This window comes from Leuciscus leuciscus (genome assembly GCF_965113295.1).
Source record: "Leuciscus leuciscus genome assembly, chromosome: 11".
Classification (NCBI taxonomy): domain Eukaryota; kingdom Metazoa; phylum Chordata; class Actinopteri; order Cypriniformes; family Leuciscidae; genus Leuciscus; species Leuciscus leuciscus.
Genome location: NC_138735.1, coordinates 34,558,894 through 34,578,893, shown reverse-complemented (window position 1 = coordinate 34,578,893; position 20,000 = coordinate 34,558,894). Strand labels below are relative to the sequence as shown.

General features: G+C 41.5%; 1 protein-coding gene across 50 annotated transcripts in view; it reads left to right on the top strand.

Moving 5' to 3' along the window:
* The window catches only part of LOC309509794 (uncharacterized protein), a 59,365-nt gene that overhangs the window by 38,754 nt on the left and 611 nt on the right, over positions 1-20,000 (top strand). For 48 of the 50 annotated variants that reach the window (XM_082184676.1, XM_082184675.1, XM_082184669.1 and 45 more), the window contains 15 exons: positions 425-535; positions 2,463-2,573; positions 2,946-3,056; positions 3,151-3,261; positions 3,509-3,613; positions 3,701-3,805; positions 4,267-4,371; positions 5,176-5,268; positions 5,363-5,452; positions 6,132-6,236; positions 6,548-6,737; positions 9,305-9,397; positions 9,500-9,586; positions 13,380-13,483; positions 18,223-20,000. The exon at positions 18,223-20,000 is cut by the window's right edge and continues 611 nt beyond it. In XM_082184676.1, the coding sequence (XP_082040802.1) occupies positions 425-535; positions 2,463-2,573; positions 2,946-3,056; positions 3,151-3,261; positions 3,509-3,613; positions 3,701-3,805; positions 4,267-4,371; positions 5,176-5,268; positions 5,363-5,452; positions 6,132-6,236; positions 6,548-6,737; positions 9,305-9,397; positions 9,500-9,586; positions 13,380-13,483; positions 18,223-18,399 (1,698 nt within the window). In that variant the 3' untranslated portion in view covers positions 18,400-20,000. Of the gene's footprint in view, positions 1-424; positions 536-2,462; positions 2,574-2,945; positions 3,057-3,150; positions 3,262-3,508; positions 3,614-3,700; positions 3,806-4,266; positions 4,372-5,175; positions 5,269-5,362; positions 5,453-6,131; positions 6,284-6,547; positions 6,738-9,304; positions 9,398-9,499; positions 9,587-13,379; positions 13,484-18,222 lie in introns of those variants that run through there. The other 2 variants (XM_082184673.1, XM_082184678.1) reach the window with 2 other exon arrangements.

Genomic DNA, 20,000 nt, shown 5'->3' with positions numbered 1-20,000 from the left:
CTCTCTCTCTCTCTCTCTCTCTCTCTCTCTCTCTCTCTACGCGAACCACGCGAAACCACGCTTGTGCATTTTTTTCTCTGATTTGATCATAAAATTGCGCTTTACGTACCGTTTCACAGCTGGCGAACGATCCCGGCTTCAGCGTCATCACTACGACATGGCATTATTACGGCTTTTGTTCACACAGCGCGCGTTCCGGGACTGAACACGGCAATGTTACTAGGTCCCGACCCGGCATAAATCCCGGCATAAATCCCGGGTCGAGTTTGCGTTCACAGAGAAGGTGCTCTGGCAATTTGCCGGCAATTTCCCGGGTTCAAAGCGCTGTGTGAAAGGGGCTTGTGTGTGTGTGTGTGTGTGTGTTTGAATCTCTGAGGAGAAACGAGCTGCTGACTGTGTGTGTGTGTGTGTGTGTGTCTCACAGAAGGAGTATCGTAAGGAGTACGAGAGCGAGATCAGAGGGAAGGCTCTGCTGGAGGCCGATCTGACGCCCGTGTTCCTGGCAGCCCGTAACGCCAGCAGCCTCATGAGCGAGGTGAGCATCTCTGACACTCCTGCCGTGTGTGTGTGTGTGAGAGTGAGAGGAGGTCCATCCTGATTCTAGAGAGCATCTGATAGGATGAGAGGAGGCCCGTGCTTAATCTAGAGAGTGTCTGATCAGATCAGAGGAGGCCGTCCTCAATCTAGAGAGCATCTGATTGGATGAGAGGAGGCCCGTCCTTAATCTAGAGAGCGTCTGATTGGATGAGAGGAGGCCCGTCCTTAATCTAGAGAGTGTCTGATCAGATCAGAGGAGGCCGTCCTCAATCTAGAGAGCGTCTGATTGGATGAGAGGAGGCCCGTCCTCAATCTAGAGAGCATCTGATTGGATGAGAGGAGGCCCGTCCTCAATCTAGAGAGCATCTGATTGGATGAGAGGAGAGCTGTCCTTAATCTAGAGAGCGTCTGATTGGATGAGAGGAGGCCCGTCCTTAATCTAGAGAGTGTCTGATCAGATCAGAGGAGGCCGTCCTCAATCTAGAGAGCGTCTGATTGGATGAGAGGAGGCCCGTCCTCAATCTAGAGAGCGTCTGATTGGATGAGAGGAGGCCCGTCCTCATTCTAGAGAGCATCTGATTGGATGAGAGGAGGCCCGTCCTTAATCTAGAGAGCGTCTGATTGGATGAGAGGAGGCCCGTCCTCAATCTAGAGAGCGTCTGATTGGATGAGAGGAGGCCCGTCCTCAATCTAGAGAGCGTCTGATTGGATGAGAGGAGGCCCGTCCTCATTCTAGAGAGCATCTGATTGGATGAGAGGAGGCCCGTCCTTAATCTAGAGAGCGTCTGATTGGATGAGGGGAGGCCCGTCCTCAATCTAGAGAGCGTCTGATTGGATGAGAGGAGGCCCGTCCTCATTCTAGAGAGCGTCTGATTGGATGAGAGGAGGCCTGTCCTCATTCTAGAGAGCGTCTGATTGGATGAGAGGAGGCCCGTCCTCAATCTAGAGAGCATCTGATTGGATGAGAGGAGGCCCGTCCTCAATCTAGAGAGCATCTGATTGGATGAGAGGAGGCCTGTCCTTAATCTAGAGAGCGTCTGATTGGATGAGAGGAGGCCCGTCCTCAATCTAGAGAGCGTCTGATTGGATGAGAGGAGGCCCGTCCTCAATCTAGAGAGCGTCTGATTGGATGAGAGGAGGCCCGTCCTCAATCTAGAGAGCGTCTGATTGGATGAGAGGAGGCCCGTCCTCATTCTAGAGAGCATCTGATTGGATGAGAGGAGGCCCGTCCTTAATCTAGAGAGCGTCTGATTGGATGAGGGGAGGCCCGTCCTCAATCTAGAGAGCGTCTGATTGGATGAGAGGAGGCCCGTCCTCATTCTAGAGAGCGTCTGATTGGATGAGAGGAGGCCTGTCCTCATTCTAGAGAGCGTCTGATTGGATGAGAGGAGGCCCGTCCTCAATCTAGAGAGCATCTGATTGGATGAGAGGAGGCCCGTCCTCAATCTAGAGAGCATCTGATTGGATGAGAGGAGGCCTGTCCTTAATCTAGAGAGCGTCTGATTGGATGAGAGGAGGCCCGTCCTCAATCTAGAGAGCGTCTGATTGGATGAGAGGAGGCCCGTCCTCAATCTAGAGAGCGTCAATCTAGAGAGCGTCTGATTGGATGAGAGGAGGCCCGTCCTCATTCTAGAGAGCATCTGATTGGATGAGAGGAGGCCCGTCCTTAATCTAGAGAGCGTCTGATTGGATGAGAGGAGGCCAGTCCTCAATCTAGAGAGCGTCTGATTGGATGAGAGGAGGCCTGTCCGATGAGAGGAGGCCTGTCCTCATTCTAGAGAGCGTCTGATTGGATGAGAGGAGGCCTGTCCTCAATCTAAAGAGCGTCTGATTGGATAAGAGCCGGGCCGTAAATTTTAATTTTAGTCAACTATAATAACCTTGGTTGGCGTCTAAGTGTATTTCTGTGTGTGTGTGTCAAACAGAAGGAATATCGTAAGGATCTGGAACAGGAAGTGAAAGGGAAAGGCCTGACTGGTCTGGAGGAAACGCCGGATCTGGTGCGGGTGAAAAACGCTGGACACATTCTCAGTGAGGTACAAACACACAGACACACACACACACACACACACACACACACACACACACACACACACACACAGACACACACACACACACACACACACACACTAACCCTACCCATCACAACCTTAACCCGAACCCTGATCCTAAACGGACCCTTAACCTAAATAACGTGATCCCTAAAACCAAGTCTTGACCCTCAAACTGGACTTTAAAGAGGTCTCGGAAAGTGAAGTAAAACTTTACTCACTGTGTCCTTACTCCGATGGTCTAAAACTCAGTTAGTTGTACATGTGCACACACACACACACACACACACACACACACACACACACACACACGTCACTGTGCTTGAGCTTCATCATGACCTGTTTCTGCTCTTGCAGAAGGAATATCGTAAGGATCTGGAACAGGAAGTGAAAGGGAAAAGCCTGACCGGTCTGGAGGAAACGCCGGATCTGGTGCGGGTGAAAAACGCTGGACACATTCTCAGTGAGGTACACAGACACACACACACACACACACACACACACACACACACACACTCGTCTCTGCACTTGAACTTCATCATGACTTGTCTCTGCTCTGCAGAAGGAATATCGCAAGGATCTGGAGCGCGAGATCCGAGGGAAGAGATCCGACGTCACATCAGACAGTCTGGAGATGCAGAGAGCGAAGAAAGCGTCTGAGATCAGCAGCGACGTGAGTGACAGATCACACACACACACACACACACACACACACACACACGCGCGCGCGCGCGCATCAGACACAGTGTGTGTGTGTGTGACACGGACTCACTCACTGACTGTGTGTGTGTGTGTGTGTGTGTGCGCGTGCGTGTGTGTGTGTGTGTGTGTGTGTGTGTGTGTGTGTGTGTGTGTGCGCGTGCGTGCGTGCATGTCCGTGTGCGTGTGTGTGTGTGTGTGTGTGTGTGTGTGTGTTCCAGGTGAGCTACAGGCAGGCGTCTCAGCTGGGAGGATCCTCATACGCGACAGTGACGGACACACCTGCACTTCTACACGCCGCTTACCTGAGAGACGTCTACAGCCAGGTCACATGACACAGCGTCTGCAGCAGAGGACCTGTTAGAGGACTAGAGCTGATGTTCATCCGTGTGTGTGTGTGTGTGTGTGTGCAGAAGAAGTACCGCGGTGATGTGGAGCATCTGAAGGCCTCGAGTTCTAAAGCTTCAGACACACCAGAGATCCAGAGAGTGAAAAACAACCAACGCAACATCAGTGGAGTGAGACTCACACACACACACACACACACACACACACACACACACACACACACACACACACACACACACACACACACACTCAGAACCACTGACCATCACAAGCATGCATTGTGTGTGAATGTGTGTGTGTATGCGTGTGAGAGGGTGTGTGTGTTGAGAGTGTGTGTGTGTTTGTGTGTGTGTGTGTGTTTGTGTGTGTTTGTGTGTGTGAGGGTGTGTGAGTGTGAGTGTGTGTGAGTGTGAGTGTGAGTGTGTGTGTGTGTGTGTGTGTGTGTGAGTGTCAAGTCAAGTCAGTTTTATTTCTACAGCGCATTATTCAATGGAAATGGTTTCAAAGCAGCTTCACAATAATAAAACAGGGAAATAACTGAATCAATGGTGAACCTTCATCAGATATGAGACAGAAGTGATGATTGAGCTCAGTGTTGATCAGGCGAGTGTGTGTGTGTGTGTGTGTGCAGCTCTTCTACACGTGGGACTCGCGGCTGATGAAGGGTTTGACGTCGACCCTCAATGACACTCCAGAGATCCGAATGGCTCGAGAAAACGCCAAGAACACCAGTGACGTGAGTCTCTCACACACACACACACACACACACACACACACACACACACACACACACACACACACACACACACACACACACACACACACACACACATACACACACGCTTGAGTCTGATCATGTTACGGGCCTCATGTAAAATAACATGAACCATGTCTATAACCATAATAAAGAGCAAGCATATATGTCTCTCACAACGCCTCATTTTAGTATGCACAAGCTCATCTGCATATCATTTACATATACAGTCAAACCAAAAATTATTCAGACACCAGATATCATCTTTGATATGTTTCACTAGTGTGTGCAGGACACTATAGTTCATTTCTGTAAGTGAGGAGAGCAAAATAAAGTAAACTGACATATTACACCCAAACACTCTTCATACAGAGACTAAACTGATTGGGACACTTTGAGCTGATCATGTTTTGCTGAAGTGTTTTGTCTTTAATTGCTAATGCTCTTTTTACACACAGACTGAACAAAATGAAGCATTGCTTGGTGATTGGTTGAGCTAAACTGGTATTATCTAATTGTGTAGTTAAATTTAACAGCTGACAGATATTCAACATAATTCATGTGTGAGACAGTCTAACAGAAGGACGGACAAAACCAGTCAAATATCAACTGAGTTCTGCTCATATTTTAGTACCATTTTCTAAACTATAGCGAATAAACTGTGATAATGTGAGAATGGTGTCAGAATAAATGTTGGTTTGACTGTATGTTGCTAAAATAAACACGCGCTGAGAGTGTGTGTGTGTGTGTGTGTGTGTGTGTGTGTGTGTGTGTGTTGCTCCACAGGTTCAGTACCGGGAGTGTGTGGGATCGGGAACAGCCGTGACTGACACTCCTGAGATGGAGCGGGTCCGCCGGAACCAGCAGAACATCAGCAGCGTGAGTCTGTGTGTGATTGACATGTGTCAGTCATGCTGTGTGACGTGCCACTGATCAGAGTGTCAATCAATCAATCATCATTATCATCATGCAGGTCAAATATAAGAAAGCGATTGAGCCGGTCAGTGTGGGCGTGACACCGGAGCTGGAGCGGGTCAAACAGAACCAGCAGAACATCAGCTCGGCAAGAACCACACGCACACAACATATTCCCTATTTTAAGTTTTAAGTGCGCTATCATGCTGTTTTAAAGGCTCCTAATGTTGTCTCTGAGTCTCCTACAACAGATTCACATTCACTGTAATGTCCTCATAATCTCCACTGCAGCATCAGCTCTTTCCTCTCAGTGTCTCTAAGCTCCGCCTCTCTGAGAGCTGCTCTGCTGTGATTGGTCAGAAAGCAAACGCTCATTATCATATCTGAATCTCAGCTCTTGATCACAGTGATACGAACAGTGACGATGGCGTGGGTTTACCGTATCAATCTCAGAAAACAGCGTCTTCTCCACATGAACAACACCAACCAAACTCTCCCAGTCTCAGAGACACTACAGTGTTTGAGGGCGGAGCTAAGAGACGCTGTCAGCCAATCAACACCACAGGCGGGCATTATGCTAATTAGTTACATTATTGAGACTGAATTACTGACGACTCGTTTCAGTTCAGAATCACTTTCTTTTAAGAGACAAAAACATTATTCATCTGCCCTTTGAGTTTACACTCACAAACAGCTTTATTACACACTTCATGAAAGATAATATCCAGAAAAGCACAATAGTGGCACTTTAATTCTGTCTTTGAAGAACAAGGATCCACACGATCTTGGAAACCTCAGTGTAACAGTGACTGTCCCGTGTGTTACAGGTGCATTACCAGCGGGGTCTGCAGGAGGTCAAAGGTCACTCGTGCTCAGAGCTGGACACGCCTGAAATGAGGCGTGTGCGCAAATCTCAGGAATCCGTTTCTATGGTAGCAGGACTGGGCGACGCCTGCGTGTGACATCACAGCACTAACATGTGACCGAACGAACACGCGTGTGCTAATAAAGACTCACGAACCGTGTGTGTGTGTGTGTTTATCAGAGACCAAACGCACCGTAACAGACAACTGTGTGTGTGTGTGTGTGTGTGTGTGTGTGTTTATCAGAGTCCAAACGCACCGTAACAGACACCTGTGTGAGTGTGTGTGTGTGTGTGTGTGTTTTATTGTGACGGTGTGTGAGTGAGTGTGTGTGTGTTTTATTGTGACGGTGTGTGTGACGCTCTCCGTGTGTCTTTCAGGCCAAATATCACGAGGAGTTCGAGCGCACGCGGGGTCGCGGCGCCACACACACCCTCGATGAGCAGCACATGGCACGTCTCCATGGGGACCAGGTGGGAGGCGGTTACCATGGAGAGCAGGTGGGAGGCGGTTGCTATGGCGTCCAGCCACAGGTGGTGGAGATGGACCGCAGATCAGGAGGAGCCGCTGGTCAGTCCATCATCACAACTCACGCAATATTTAAATGTTACTCCTTTTAATGAGGTTTTTAATATTAATATGATCCTTTATTGAACTTAATTACATTTTAGACAGACTGATGTTGGATGTTAATCATGTTGATGTCACTTATTAAGTTTCTAAGCCTAATGCCTGGCTCACACTACAGGAGTTTTAGGCCGATTTATGCCCGATTTCCCCCTCCCGAGAATCGGAGAAAAAATCTTGTCGAGGACCTTGATCGGTTCCGATGTTCGGCGCAGATTATCTGGTAATGTGAGGTGTTCACAGATCGAATCTTGCACCTCCCGATCTGCTCTCACACAAATCGGGCTCGCCCCGATCATATCAAACATGTTTGATATTTAAGATTTTAAATCGGGATGAGCAAGTCTGTGATTACGTCAGTGCTGTCAAAATAGCCAGGAAACAAGTAGAGATAATTTTGAGTGACTCAACTCGATATGCGTTTTTATCTCCATTTATTTATTGCTAAATAAATAAGTGTTACGCTGTGGTCAGCAGGCACAAGGACGAGTACATGTTCAGTAATGAAACCGAAAGTAAAAAACGCGTTAAAACGAAGTGGATTAAAATGAAGATACAACACGTCAAAATGAGGGTCGGGGGTCCACATAATATAATAAACACAACATAAACATGACAATGAGCTTGTTAGACCATTGTTATATAACAGTTAATTCCTTGAATCTCACTTTACGAGAGGCTTTCTGCTGATATTTTTACCAGTATTGACATTGAAAGTCTCTGCCTGCGCATTAGAGACTGTCACTCAGTCATTAAACTGTTCTTTCAACGGAAATGTAAAAATGCGGATGCATTCACAGATAGGTGCTAGATGTAATGAAACAAGCTGTTAATTATTTTAATATTTAATTTAAACTTTGAGCTCCACTTTACAAGACTCTGAGCAGGACAACGCTGAAGCTGATGCGTCACTCCATGATCAACGCCGGCATTGATTTATTGTATTTATTGACCAGCGCTGACGCCATTCATGAGAAATATCCTTAAAAGGATGATTTTTGAAAGATTTCGCTTTCATTGGTCAGGGCTTCCTTTTCACCAATATGACTTGATATGAAGGCACACCCGTCGTTTTGGGCGGCCAGGGGGCTGTGCCCGCCCCCAAAAATGCTTGTGTTTTTTTTGTGCTATTTGTTAAAATATTATAATGTAATTTTTTTCCATTTAGGCTATGTTGATTATGAAAAGTGAACAGCACGAGTAAGATATGATGTGCAATGTATCGGGAGACATAGAGTGGGTCAGACATGATTTTGACCACTTCATTACGTTTTGCTTTGTAGAAAGCCTTTCTTTAAAGTGAATTTCGTTTTGTATAAATTGTTTCTTAATTTATATAATTTTTATAATATTAAATATTAAGTGGCCAATTTTTGTAATAGTATAGGCTCGGGTAGGGTCGGGCTTGATTTTTTTGGGCCCGATCTAAGCTCTTAACTCAAAGTACCGGTAGGTTCAAAGTCTCTGTGCGTGTGTATGTGCGTGTGTGTGTGTGTGTGTGTGTGTGTGTGTGTGTGTGTGTGTGTGTGTGTGTGTGTGTGTGTGTGTGTGTGTGTGTGTGTGTGTGTCTCATGGCAATGCATGTCCCATATGGTTCCATGCTTTTCCACTTCAGATCTGCTGCGTGAGATCACGTGAGGCGCTTCCTCTGGCACGATAATCTTAATAACATTTTGTAGTGTGTGGTGCACTGCGATTTTCAAACCTTGTAGTGTGAGCATGTTTAAGATTTGAGGGACGAAAATCTGCAAAGATTCTCCTTAAGTGTGTGCTGCAACCAGATTTCAAAATCGGTTAGGATTTTAAAACTCCTGTAGTGTGAGCCAGGCATAACCCATTTCATTATCCAGTATGATCGGTTTAATCGATCGGTTGTTCATATTCATCATTTGATCTTTGTTTTAATCTCAGTGTGACGCTGAAGGTTTTCTCCTCATCGTTTGTTGTGACACTTTCACATACGACTGATCAAAAACATTTGGAATAATTCAGATTTTTTTTGTGTTTCTGAAAGAGTCTCTTCTCATCCATTTGGTAAAAAATAAAGTAACTATTTTGAAATATTATTATAATGTAAATCATCTGTTTTCTATGTGAATATATAGTAAAGTGTAATTTATTCCTGTGATCAAAGCTGAATTTTCAGCATCATTACTCCAGTCTTCAGTGTCACATGATCCTTCACAAATCATTCTAATATGATTTGATGATCAAGAAACATTTATGATTATTATCAGTGTTGGAAACCGTTTGTATGTTTGTGGAAACTGATACATTTTATTTTTCAGGATTCTGAATAGAAAGTTCAAAAGAACAGCATTTATTTGAAATAGAATCTTTTGCAACAATATAAATGTCACATTTAATCAATTTAATGCGCCTTCGATTTATTAAATAGCAATTTATTACCGAGCCCAAACGTTTGGACACTAGTGTTCATGACTAACATATTCCTGAAGCTGTTGATTGATCCAACACTCTCGACCTTTGACCTGTGTGTTTCGCTGAAGACCTGAGGGTCTGGAGGACTGATCCGGGATCCATCTTTGACTTTGACCCGGTGGAGGACAACATTCAGTCTAAAAGCCTGCGCAGGATGACCGGTACCAGACGCACCGAGAGCCAATAAATGACCGTCAGCGGCGGATCACACGTGTCGTAACGCTGTGTGTGTGTGTGTGTGTGTGTGTGTGTGTGTGTGTTAGAGCATGGCCCGCAGTCGGTGTGCAGCTCTCTGGGTTCAGAGCTCTGGGCCGATCGCAGTGCGTCCGTGTGCAGCAGATCCAGTTCAGGCAAGATCACGCGTGTGTTCAGTGTTGGGGAAAGTTACTTTGAAAAGTAATGCATTACAATATTGCGTTACTCCCTTAAAAGTAACGCATTACAAATTTTGCGTTACTCCCTTAAAAGTAACTAATTTCGTTAGTTACTTTTTTAGAAAAGTAATTTGTTACAAATTTTGCGTTACTCCCTTAAAAAGTAACTAATTGCGTTACTTAGTTTTTTAGAAAAGTAATGCGTTACAATATTGTGTTACTCCCTTAAAAAGTAACTGATTGTGTTACTTAGTTACTAATTGTGTTAGTTAATTTTTAGAAAAGTAATGTTACATTGCGTTACTCCCTTAAAAAGTAACTAATTGCTTTACTTAGCTACTTTTTTAGAAAAGCAATGTGTTACAATTTTGTTACTCCCTTAAAAATGAACTAATTGTGTTACTTAGTTACTTTTTTAGAAAAGTAATGCGTTACAATATTGCCTTACTCCCTTAAAAAGTCATTAATCACGTTACTTAGCTACTTTTTTTAGAAAAGTAATGCGTTACAATATTGCGTTACTCCCTTAAAAAGTAATTAATCGCGTTACTTAGCTACTTTTTTTAGAAAAGTAATGCGTTACAATATTGCGTTACTCCCTTAAAAAGTCATTAATCACGTTACTTAGCTACTTTTTTTAGAAAAGTAATGCGTTACAATATTGCGTTACTCCCTTAAAAAGTAATTAATCGCGTTACTTAGCTACTTTTTTTAGAAAAGTAATGCGTTACAATATTGCGTTACTCCCTTAAAAAGTAATTAATCGCGTTACTTAGCTACTTTTTTTTTAGAAAAGTAATGCGTTACAATATTGTGTTACTACCTTAAAAATTTACTAATTGTGTTACTTAGCTACTTTTTTTTTTAGAAAATAATGCGTTACAATATTGCGTTACTCCCTTAAAAAGTAATTAATCATGTTACTTAGCTCCTTTTTTTTAGAAAAGTAATGTTACAATAGTGTTACTCCCTTAAAAATTTACTAATTGTGTTACTTAGCTACTTTTTTTAAAAGAAAAGTAATGCGTTACAATATTGTGTTACTCCCTTAAAAATGTACTAATTGTGTTACTTAGTTACTTTTTTAGAAAAGTAATGCGTTACACTATTGCGTTACTCCCTTAAAAAGTCATTAATCACGTTACTGAGCTACTTTTTTTTTAGAAAAGTAATGCGTTACAATATTGTGTTACTCCCTTAAAAAGTAATTAATCGCGTTACTTAGCTACTTTTTTGAAAAATAATGTGTTACAATATTGCGTTACTCCCTTAAAAAGTAATTAATCGCGTTACTTAGCTACTTTTTTTAGAAAAGTAATGCGTTACAATATTGTGTTACTACCTTAAAAATTTACTAATTGTGTTACTTAGCTACTTTTTTAGAAAAGTAATGCATTACAATATTGCATTACTCCCATAAAAAGTAATTAATCGCGTTACTTAGCTACTTTTTTGAAAAGTAATGCGTTACAATATTGCGTTACTCCCTTAAAAAGTAATTAATCGCGTTACTTAGCTACTTTTTTTTAGAAAAGTAATGCGTTACAATATTGTGTTACTACCTTAAAAATTTACTAATTGTGTTACTTAGCTACTTTTTTTTTAGAAAATAATGCGTTACAATATTGCGTTACTCCCTTAAAAAGTAATTAATCATGTTACTTAGCTCCTTTTTTTTTAGAAAAGTAATGTTACAATAGTGTTACTCCCTTAAAAATGTACTAATTGTGTTACTTAGCTACTTTTTTAAAAGAAAAGTAATGCGTTACAATATTGTGTTACTCCCTTAAAAATGTACTAATTGTGTTACTTAGTTACTTTTTTAGAAAAGTAATGCGTTACACTATTGCGTTACTCCCTTAAAAAGTAATTAATCACGTTACTGAGCTACTTTTTTTTTAGAAAAGTAATGTGTTACAATATTGCGTTACTCCCTTAAAAAGTAATTAATCGCGTTACTTAGCTACTTTTTTTAGAAAAGTAATGTGTTACAATATTGTGTTACTACCTTAAAAATTTACTAATTGTGTTACTTAGCTACTTTTTTAGAAAAGTAATGCATTACAATATTGCATTACTCCCATAAAAAGTAATTAATCGCGTTACTTAGCTACTTTTTTGAAAAGTAATGTGTTACAATATTGCGTTACTCCCTTAAAAAGTAATTAATCGCGTTACTTAGCTACTTTTTTTTTTAGAAAAGTAATGCGTTACAATATTGTGTTACTACCTTAAAAATTTACTAATTGTGTTACTTAGCTACTTTTTTTTTTAGAAAATAATGCGTTACAATATTGCGTTACTCCCTTAAAAAGTAATTAATCATGTTACTTAGCTCCTTTTTTTTAGAAAAGTAATGTTACAATAGTGTTACTCCCTTAAAAATGTACTAATTGTGTTACTTAGCTACTTTTTTTAAAAGAAAAGTAATGCGTTACAATATTGTGTTACTCCCTTAAAAATGTACTAATTGTGTTACTTAGTTACTTTTTTAGAAAAGTAATGCGTTACACTATTGCGTTACTCCCTTAAAAAGTAATTAATCACGTTACTGAGCTACTTTTTTTTTTAGAAAAGTAATGCGTTACAATATTGTGTTACTCCCTTAAAAAGTAATTAATCGCGTTACTTAGCTACTTTTTTGAAAAGTAATGCGTTACAATATTGCGTTACTCCCTTAAAAAGTAATTAATCGCGTTACTTAGCTACTTTTTTTAGAAAAGTAATGCGTTACAATATTGTGTTACTACCTTAAAAATGTACTAATTGTGTTACTTAGCTACTTTTTTAGAAAAGTAATGCATTACAATATTGCATTACTCCCATAAAAAGTAATTAATCACGTTACTTAGCTACTTTTTTAGAAAAGTAATGCGTTACAATATTGCGTTACTACCTTAAAAATGTACTAATTGTGTTACTTAGCTACTTTTTTTTTAGAAAAGTAATGCGTTACAATATTGCGTTACTCCCTTAAAAATTTACTTATTCTGTTAGTTACTTTTTAAGAAAAGTTATGCGTTACAATATTGCGTTACTCCCTTAAAAAATAACTAATTGTGTTACTTAGCTACTTTTTTTAGAAAAGTTATGTGTTGCAATATTGCGTTACTCCCTTAAAAATTAACTAATTGCACATATATAGTTATTGGACATTTGCATAGTATTCTGATTTCGGCATTTCACTGATTTTAGTCATTTTGAGGAATATTGAATATTTTTTTGTGATGAGTAAATGCTCACATTTAGTCTAGATCTACAATAAACATGTTCACACACACACCTCTGCACTTTGATTTCTCTCAACATGGGGACAGGAGAGCTGTCAGTCAGTAAATGGGAAAACAAAGTAACTAAGTAACAAAGTCAGTAACAGATATTTTGTAGTAAATTTTAAAAGTAATGCGTTACTTTACTAGTTACTTGAAAAAGTAATCTGATTACGTAACTCAAGTTACTTGTAATGCGTTACCCCCAACACTGCGTGTGTTTGAGCTCCGGCGTCACCGAGATCTGCTTCAGTCACTCCCGTTGACACACACACACTCTCCTGTTTTCATCACTCCCGTCGACACACACACTCTCCTGTTTTCATTCCCAGTAAAGCACCACCATCACAGATAAAGCATCCGTGTTCTTCATGGTGTGTTTGAATGGTGTCACTCACTCCAGTTGCTGTGATCACTGGCCCGCGAGTCTCTGACGCCTGCGGTATTTGACTGATGTGTGTGTGTGTGTGTGTGTGTGTGTGTGTGTGTCCGTCATACAGGTGTTTACCAGCATCAATCCCATCATCCTCAGCAGCTCCAGCAGGGATACGGACACACACAGGCCGTTCGCAGCGTTCAATCTCCGCCACACGCCGCCAGCATGGTGAGACACACACACACAGATACAGACACACACACACACACACACACACCAAGAGAGCAGAAAATGATCTGCCAATGGGGTAAAAAAAACTCACTTCATTATGATTTTTCTCCCCCAGAAAACAATCTTATGGCATTTTACTCATCTAGTAAATGCATCTTGATTTAAGAATTTCTATATATTTTGACTGGAAACAAGACAAAATTACTAAGTAAGAAAAGCATTTTTGGCGGTGTTCTAGCATGTAGACGTGGTTTTTCAGCTTTATTTCTACAGCGCTTTATACAGTACAGATGTTCAAAGCAGCTTCACTGTAATGTATGGGGCGCCGTTTGTAAAGTGTCTCATGCTGAAAATAACAGCAACATTTTGTCACATTTAGCTTCAAACAATGTTGTATTTAACTGGTATGAATTTTTTTACGTTCACTTTTTACCACATTTACAGCAATATTTGTCAACTTAGAGATATTTTAAATAGTTAAATCTAAATATTAAATGTTACACCTAAATGTTAAATGTTAAATCTAAATGCTAAATCTAAATGTTAAATCTAAATCTAAATCTAAATGTTAAATCTAAATCTAAATGTTAAATCTAAATATTAAATCTAAATCTAAATCTAAATGTTAAATCTAAATGTTAAATCTAAATCTAAATGTTAAATCTAAATCTAAATGTTAAATCTAAATGTTAAATCTAAATGTTGAATCTAAATCTAAATGTTAAATCTAAATGTTTCGGGTGAAACTAAATATTTAACTAATATGCAAAATCAAAATGCCGGTAACCGGAAGTGCCAAAATAAAAGCTCGAGGAGGTCAGTGTGTGTTTATAGCATGGTTTATAGTGTCAAATAACGAATAAAAACCATCTCATCCGAGGAAATGGACTCTTGGACATGGATTATCGTGATGATAACTACCTAAAATAATAAACACATTTGGAGAAACTGTATTTGAAGAGTAGGCTAGTGTCACTTTTATGAAAAGTGCGGGACTTATGACCTGCAACCATAATAGCCAGCCACGAGGGGGCTCACTTTGACTGAATGTCATGTCATCACTCTCATCACGAAACTCTACAGTTTCTCCAAACGTGTTTATTATTTTAGGTCGTTATTATCGTTATATTATAGCTATTATTATGAGATGGTTTTTATTCGTTATTTGACACTATAAACCATGCTATAAACACACACTCGAGCTTCTATTTTGGCACTTCCGGTTACCGGCATTTTGAATTTGCATATTAGTTAAATATTTAGTTTCACCCGAAACATTTAGATTCAACATTTAGATTTAGATTTAACATTTAGATTTAACATTTAGATTTAGATTTAACATTTAGATTTAGATTTAACATTTAGATTTATATTTAACATTTATATTTAACATTTATATTTATATTTAACATTTATATTTATATTTAGCATTTAGGTGTAACATTTAATATTTAGATTTAACTATTTAAAATATCTCTAAGTTGACAAATATTGTTGTAAATGTGGTAAAAAGTGACCGTCAAAAATTCATACCAGTTTTTTAAACATTGTTTGAAGCTAAATGTGACCAAATGTTGCTGTTATTTTCAGCTTGAGCCGCTTTATAAACGGCGCCCCATAGAAAATAACAGGATCAATGATGCGTTCAGTTTCAGATTCACAGGAGACAGCTCAGTTATCATCACAGTAGGGTTACTAGCTAAAGCACTAGTTCATGACATTTTATATTAGCTGTTTCCATCCACATATTTTAGGTGAATTTTGGTATAATTTGGGGGGATGAAAACAGGAAGATGAACATCAAATCTTAAAATGAGCATAAAATATATATGCACTCAACTGTTAATCCACCGTATTTTCCTCTGTTGAAGCCATTATTTTAACTTATTTTGAAGATAATTATGTTTAACAGTGGAAAACTACATTACCCATGATGCTGTACAGAAAATCCCACCAATCAGAGTTGCCAATCGTTAGCTCCGCCCACTCCTATGAAGCGCTGCGATGACATAAACGAGTCGATCTACACTCTCAAAATACGTACATGTTTGTGTTTTTATGCATATTTTGCAATAAACTTAAAATATAGTTGTTTTTGTTTTTTAAATTAAATTATTATTTTAATTCCTTCTATGTAAAGCACTTTGAACTAGATGCGAAAGTTCGTCGAGACAAACTTTAAGTTGGCTTGAGAAAGTTTGGAGCAGAACGTTTTTTGCTAGGCGGTTGCTAGGATGTTATGGGTGGTTGCTATGGTGTTGCTAGGGTATTTTGGGAGGTTGCTAGGGTGTTCTGGGTGGTTGCTAGGTGGTTGCTAGGGTGTCCTGGGTGGTTGCTAGGGTCTTTTGGGTGGTTGCTAGGCGGTTGCTAGGGTGTTCTGGGTGGTTGCTAGGGTGTTTTGGGTGGTTGCTAGGGTATTCTGGGTGGTTGCTAGGCGGTTGCTAGGATATTTTGGGTGGTTGCTAGGGTCTTTTGGGTGGTTGCTAGGCGGTTGCTAGGGTGTTCTGGGTGGTTGCTAGGGTGTTTTGGGTGGTTGCTAGGGTATTCTGGGTGGTTGCTATGCGGTTGCTAGGATATTTAGGGTGGTTGCTAGGGTCTTTTGGGTGGTTGCTAGGCGGTTGCTAGGGTATTTTGGGTGGTTGCTAGGGTATTCTGGGTGGTTTCTAGGCTATTTTGGGTGGTTGCTAGGCTATTTTGGGTGGTTGCTAGGGTCTTTTGGGTGGTTGCTAGGCGGTTGCTAGGGTATTTTGGGTGGTTGCTATGGTATTCTGGGTGGTTGCTAGGGTCTTTTGGGTGGTTGCTAGGCGGTTGCTAGGGTGTTCTGGGTGGTTGCTAGGGTGTTTTGGGTGGTTGCTAGGGTATTCTGGGTGGTTGCTAGGCGGTTGCTAGGATATTTTGGGTGGTTGCTAGGGTGTTTTGGGTGGTTGTAGGCGGTTGCTAGGATATTTTGGGTGGTTGCTAGGGTCTTTTGGGTGGTTGCAAGCCGGTTGCTAGGGTGTTCTGGGTGGTTGCTAGGGTCTTTTGGGTGGTTGCTAGGGTATTCTGGGTGGTTGCTAGGCGGTTGCTAGGATATTTTGGGTGGTTGCTAGGGTCTTTTGGGTGGTTGCTAGGTGGTTGCTAGGGTATTTTGGGTGGTTGCTAGGGTGTTGCTAGTATATTTTGTGTGGTTGCTAGGGTCTTTTGTGTGGTTGCTAGGCGGTTGCTAGGATATTCTGGGTGGTTGCTAGGGTATTTTGGGTGGTTTCTAGGGCCTTTTGGGTGGTTGCTAGGCGGTTGCTAGGATATTTTGGGTGGTTGCTAGGTTATTTTGGGTGGTTACTAGGGTGGTTGCTAGGGAGTTGCTAGGGCATTCTGGGTGGTTGCTAGGCGGTTGCTAAGGTGTTCTGGGTGGTTGCTATGGTGTTGCTAGGCGGTTGCTAAGGTATTCTGGGTGGTTGCTAGGTGGTTGCTAGGGTATTCTGGGTGGTTGCTAGGCTGTTTTGGGTGGTTGCTAGGGTATTCTGGGTGGTTGCTAGGCGGTTGCTAGGGTATTTTGGGTGGTTGCTAAGGTGTTTTGGGTGGTTTGGAGTTTATGACAGATAGATAGATAAATAAGTTAGATAGATACACACACGCACACACACACACACACACACACACACACTAGCTCACACACTCAGACACACACACACGCACACTCAAGAGTTTATGAGTTTAGAGTTTATAAGTTTAAACACACACAAACAAGTAGACACGCAGACACGCTCACTAACTCACACACACACACACACACACACACACACAGACACGCTCACTCACACATACAGACACACGCACACACACACACACACACACACACACACACACACACACACACACAAACTCGCTCACACACTCACTCAGACACACACATGCACACTCAAGAGTTTATGAGTTTAGAGTTTATAAGTGTATAAATTGATGAGTTTATAAGTGTTCGAGTTTTTGAGTTTATAAGTTTAAATGAGTTTAGAGTTCAGAGTTTATTAATTTATGAGTTTAAGAGTTCATAAGTCAATGAATTCATGAGTTTATTAGTTAATTAGTTATTAAATTTAAGTTAATTAGTTTAGAAGTATATGAGTTTAGAGTTTATTCATTTAAATGAGTCTCATTGGCTAATATAGTATATAGAACGGCAGTTTGGTTTAGTCTTCAAGGTGTTTAGATTTGAATTTTTGTCGGTTGGTGAGTTTGAATTTTTTTAGAATGCCCAATGTTAAGTCAATGGGAGTTTTTCCGAGTTTTGATCGTCATTTGTAGGAAAACCGTAAGTCTGATCAGTCTGAAAAGATATAGCAACTAACTTCAGATCAGTTTGAGTGTCTGAGCCGAGTTTGGAGTATGTAGAGTTAAAGCTCTAGGACGAGTTTGAGTCAACAGTTTTTCACAGTACAATATCAGTAAGTTGGCTTTCTCAAGCCAACTTAATTACCATTGTGTAAGAAATGTGCTATATAAATAAACTTGCCTTGCCTATTGTTTCTATAAATATAATCAACATTTTGAAATGAATAGTTTTATATTTCTCCATCGTGTTTAATTCGGATTATGCTTTTCGCAATGCATCATGGGATTGTAGTTCTTTTGGATGCTTTATCCTCACGTTTAATAGTCTCAGGACTGTGGATGGAAACGCACAGTAGCTGTTGTTCCTCTGACGAGTGTGTGACTCTGTTGTGTGTGTGTGTGTGTGTGTGTGTGTGTGTGTTCTGCAGAGAGTGTATCGGGCGCTGTACGATTACGCCGCTCAGGATCACGACGAGGTTTCCTTCCGTGACGGAGACGTGATCATTAACGCTCAGCACATCGACGAGGGATGGATGTTCGGGACCGTGCAGCGAACGGGGAAATCCGGGATGCTTCCCGCCAACTACGTGCAGTGCTTCAACTGAGACACACACACACACTCACTCACACACAAACAAACACACACACTCACACACACACTCTCACAGACACACTCACACACACGCGTCTTCACACCACATCTTTTTGTGTAGTGCTTCAACTGAGAGCCACACACACACACACACTAACCTACTGTGTTCACCTCTCCTGCTGAAGAGGAAGTGATGTCATCGGCGATCAGACGTCTAATCCGGATTAAACTCACATGCTGATTATTAGATTCTGGGCATGAGCATGAAAATCAGATTAATGATGATTATAAGGATGATCATTTCTTTGATGATAGTTTGATGAGATTATCCTCCTTTAACCTTTTTTTTTTTTTTTGGTTGGCAAGCAAACTATGCTTGTCAAGTAATCGACACTAATTATCTTTCCATTTTATTTGTAATTGCGAAGCATGACAATGAGATTTACGCTGCACATGGTTTTAATGAGCGTTTATCATGACTCAGCACACTAGAGGTGGTTGTGTTCGCCGGTGAACGAGCAGAGATGGTCCAGGGCGAGCGAGAGGCTCTTACACTCACCCACAGCTTCTGGAGGTCAAACTCGACGAGTAGAGATGGTCTGGGGCGAGCGAGAGGCTCTTACACTCACCCACAGCTTCTGGAGGTCAAACTCGACGAGTAGAGATGGTCAGGGGCGAGCGAGAGGCTCTTACACTCACCCACAGCTTCTGGAGGTCAAACTCGACGAGTAGAGATGGTCTGGGGCGAGCGAGAGGCTCTTACACTCACCCACAGCTTCTGGAGGTCAAACTCGACGAGTAGAGATGGTCAGGGGCGAGCGAGAGGCTCTTACACTCACCCACAGCTTCTGGAGGTCAAACTCAAACTCACTCTTGATGTTTTTAACGGGGAGAGTCACTCGACTGTCAGCAGTTGCAGCTGAATCTGCGTTAGACAAGCTGCACGAAAAACATTTGATGTAGAAAAAAATCACACACTGTGTGTAGAAACTGATCTTTTCTCCCCAGACAGACTCAGATCCGGGTTTACTCCACATGTGGATCAGATCCGGCACAGATCCGGCTGGCGTTTACTCCACGTGTGGATCAGATCCGGCTCAGATCCGGCTGGCGTTTACTCCACGTGTGGATCAGATCCGGCTCAGATCCGGGTTTACTCCACATGTGGATCAGATCCGGCTGGCGTTTACTCCACATGTGGATCAGATCCGGCACAGATCCGGCTGGCGTTTACTCCACATGTGGATCAGATCCGGCACAGATCCGGCTGGCGTTTACTCCACATGTGGCCCAGATCTGTGTTTATGTGCTGAAAATCCTTTTAAATCACTTGTAAATCTCTGGTTTTATCCCCAAATACTTTATTACATCTGTTTATCAGCTTGTTCTCTTCAGTTAGCACAGGTTTAGTGTTTCTCTTCGGATCCTGAAGCTCCTCAGTGTTTATGAGGCGAATAAGCTTGAGTTCTGCTCAACGGGGCCTGCGATCAGTCAGATCCACAGAGAAACACTAACCCTGTGCTAACTGAAGAGAACAAGCGGATGAACAGATTTAACCCGATGTTTGGCATTTACATGAACATGAACAGAGATTTATAAGCTGTTCTTGTGGGC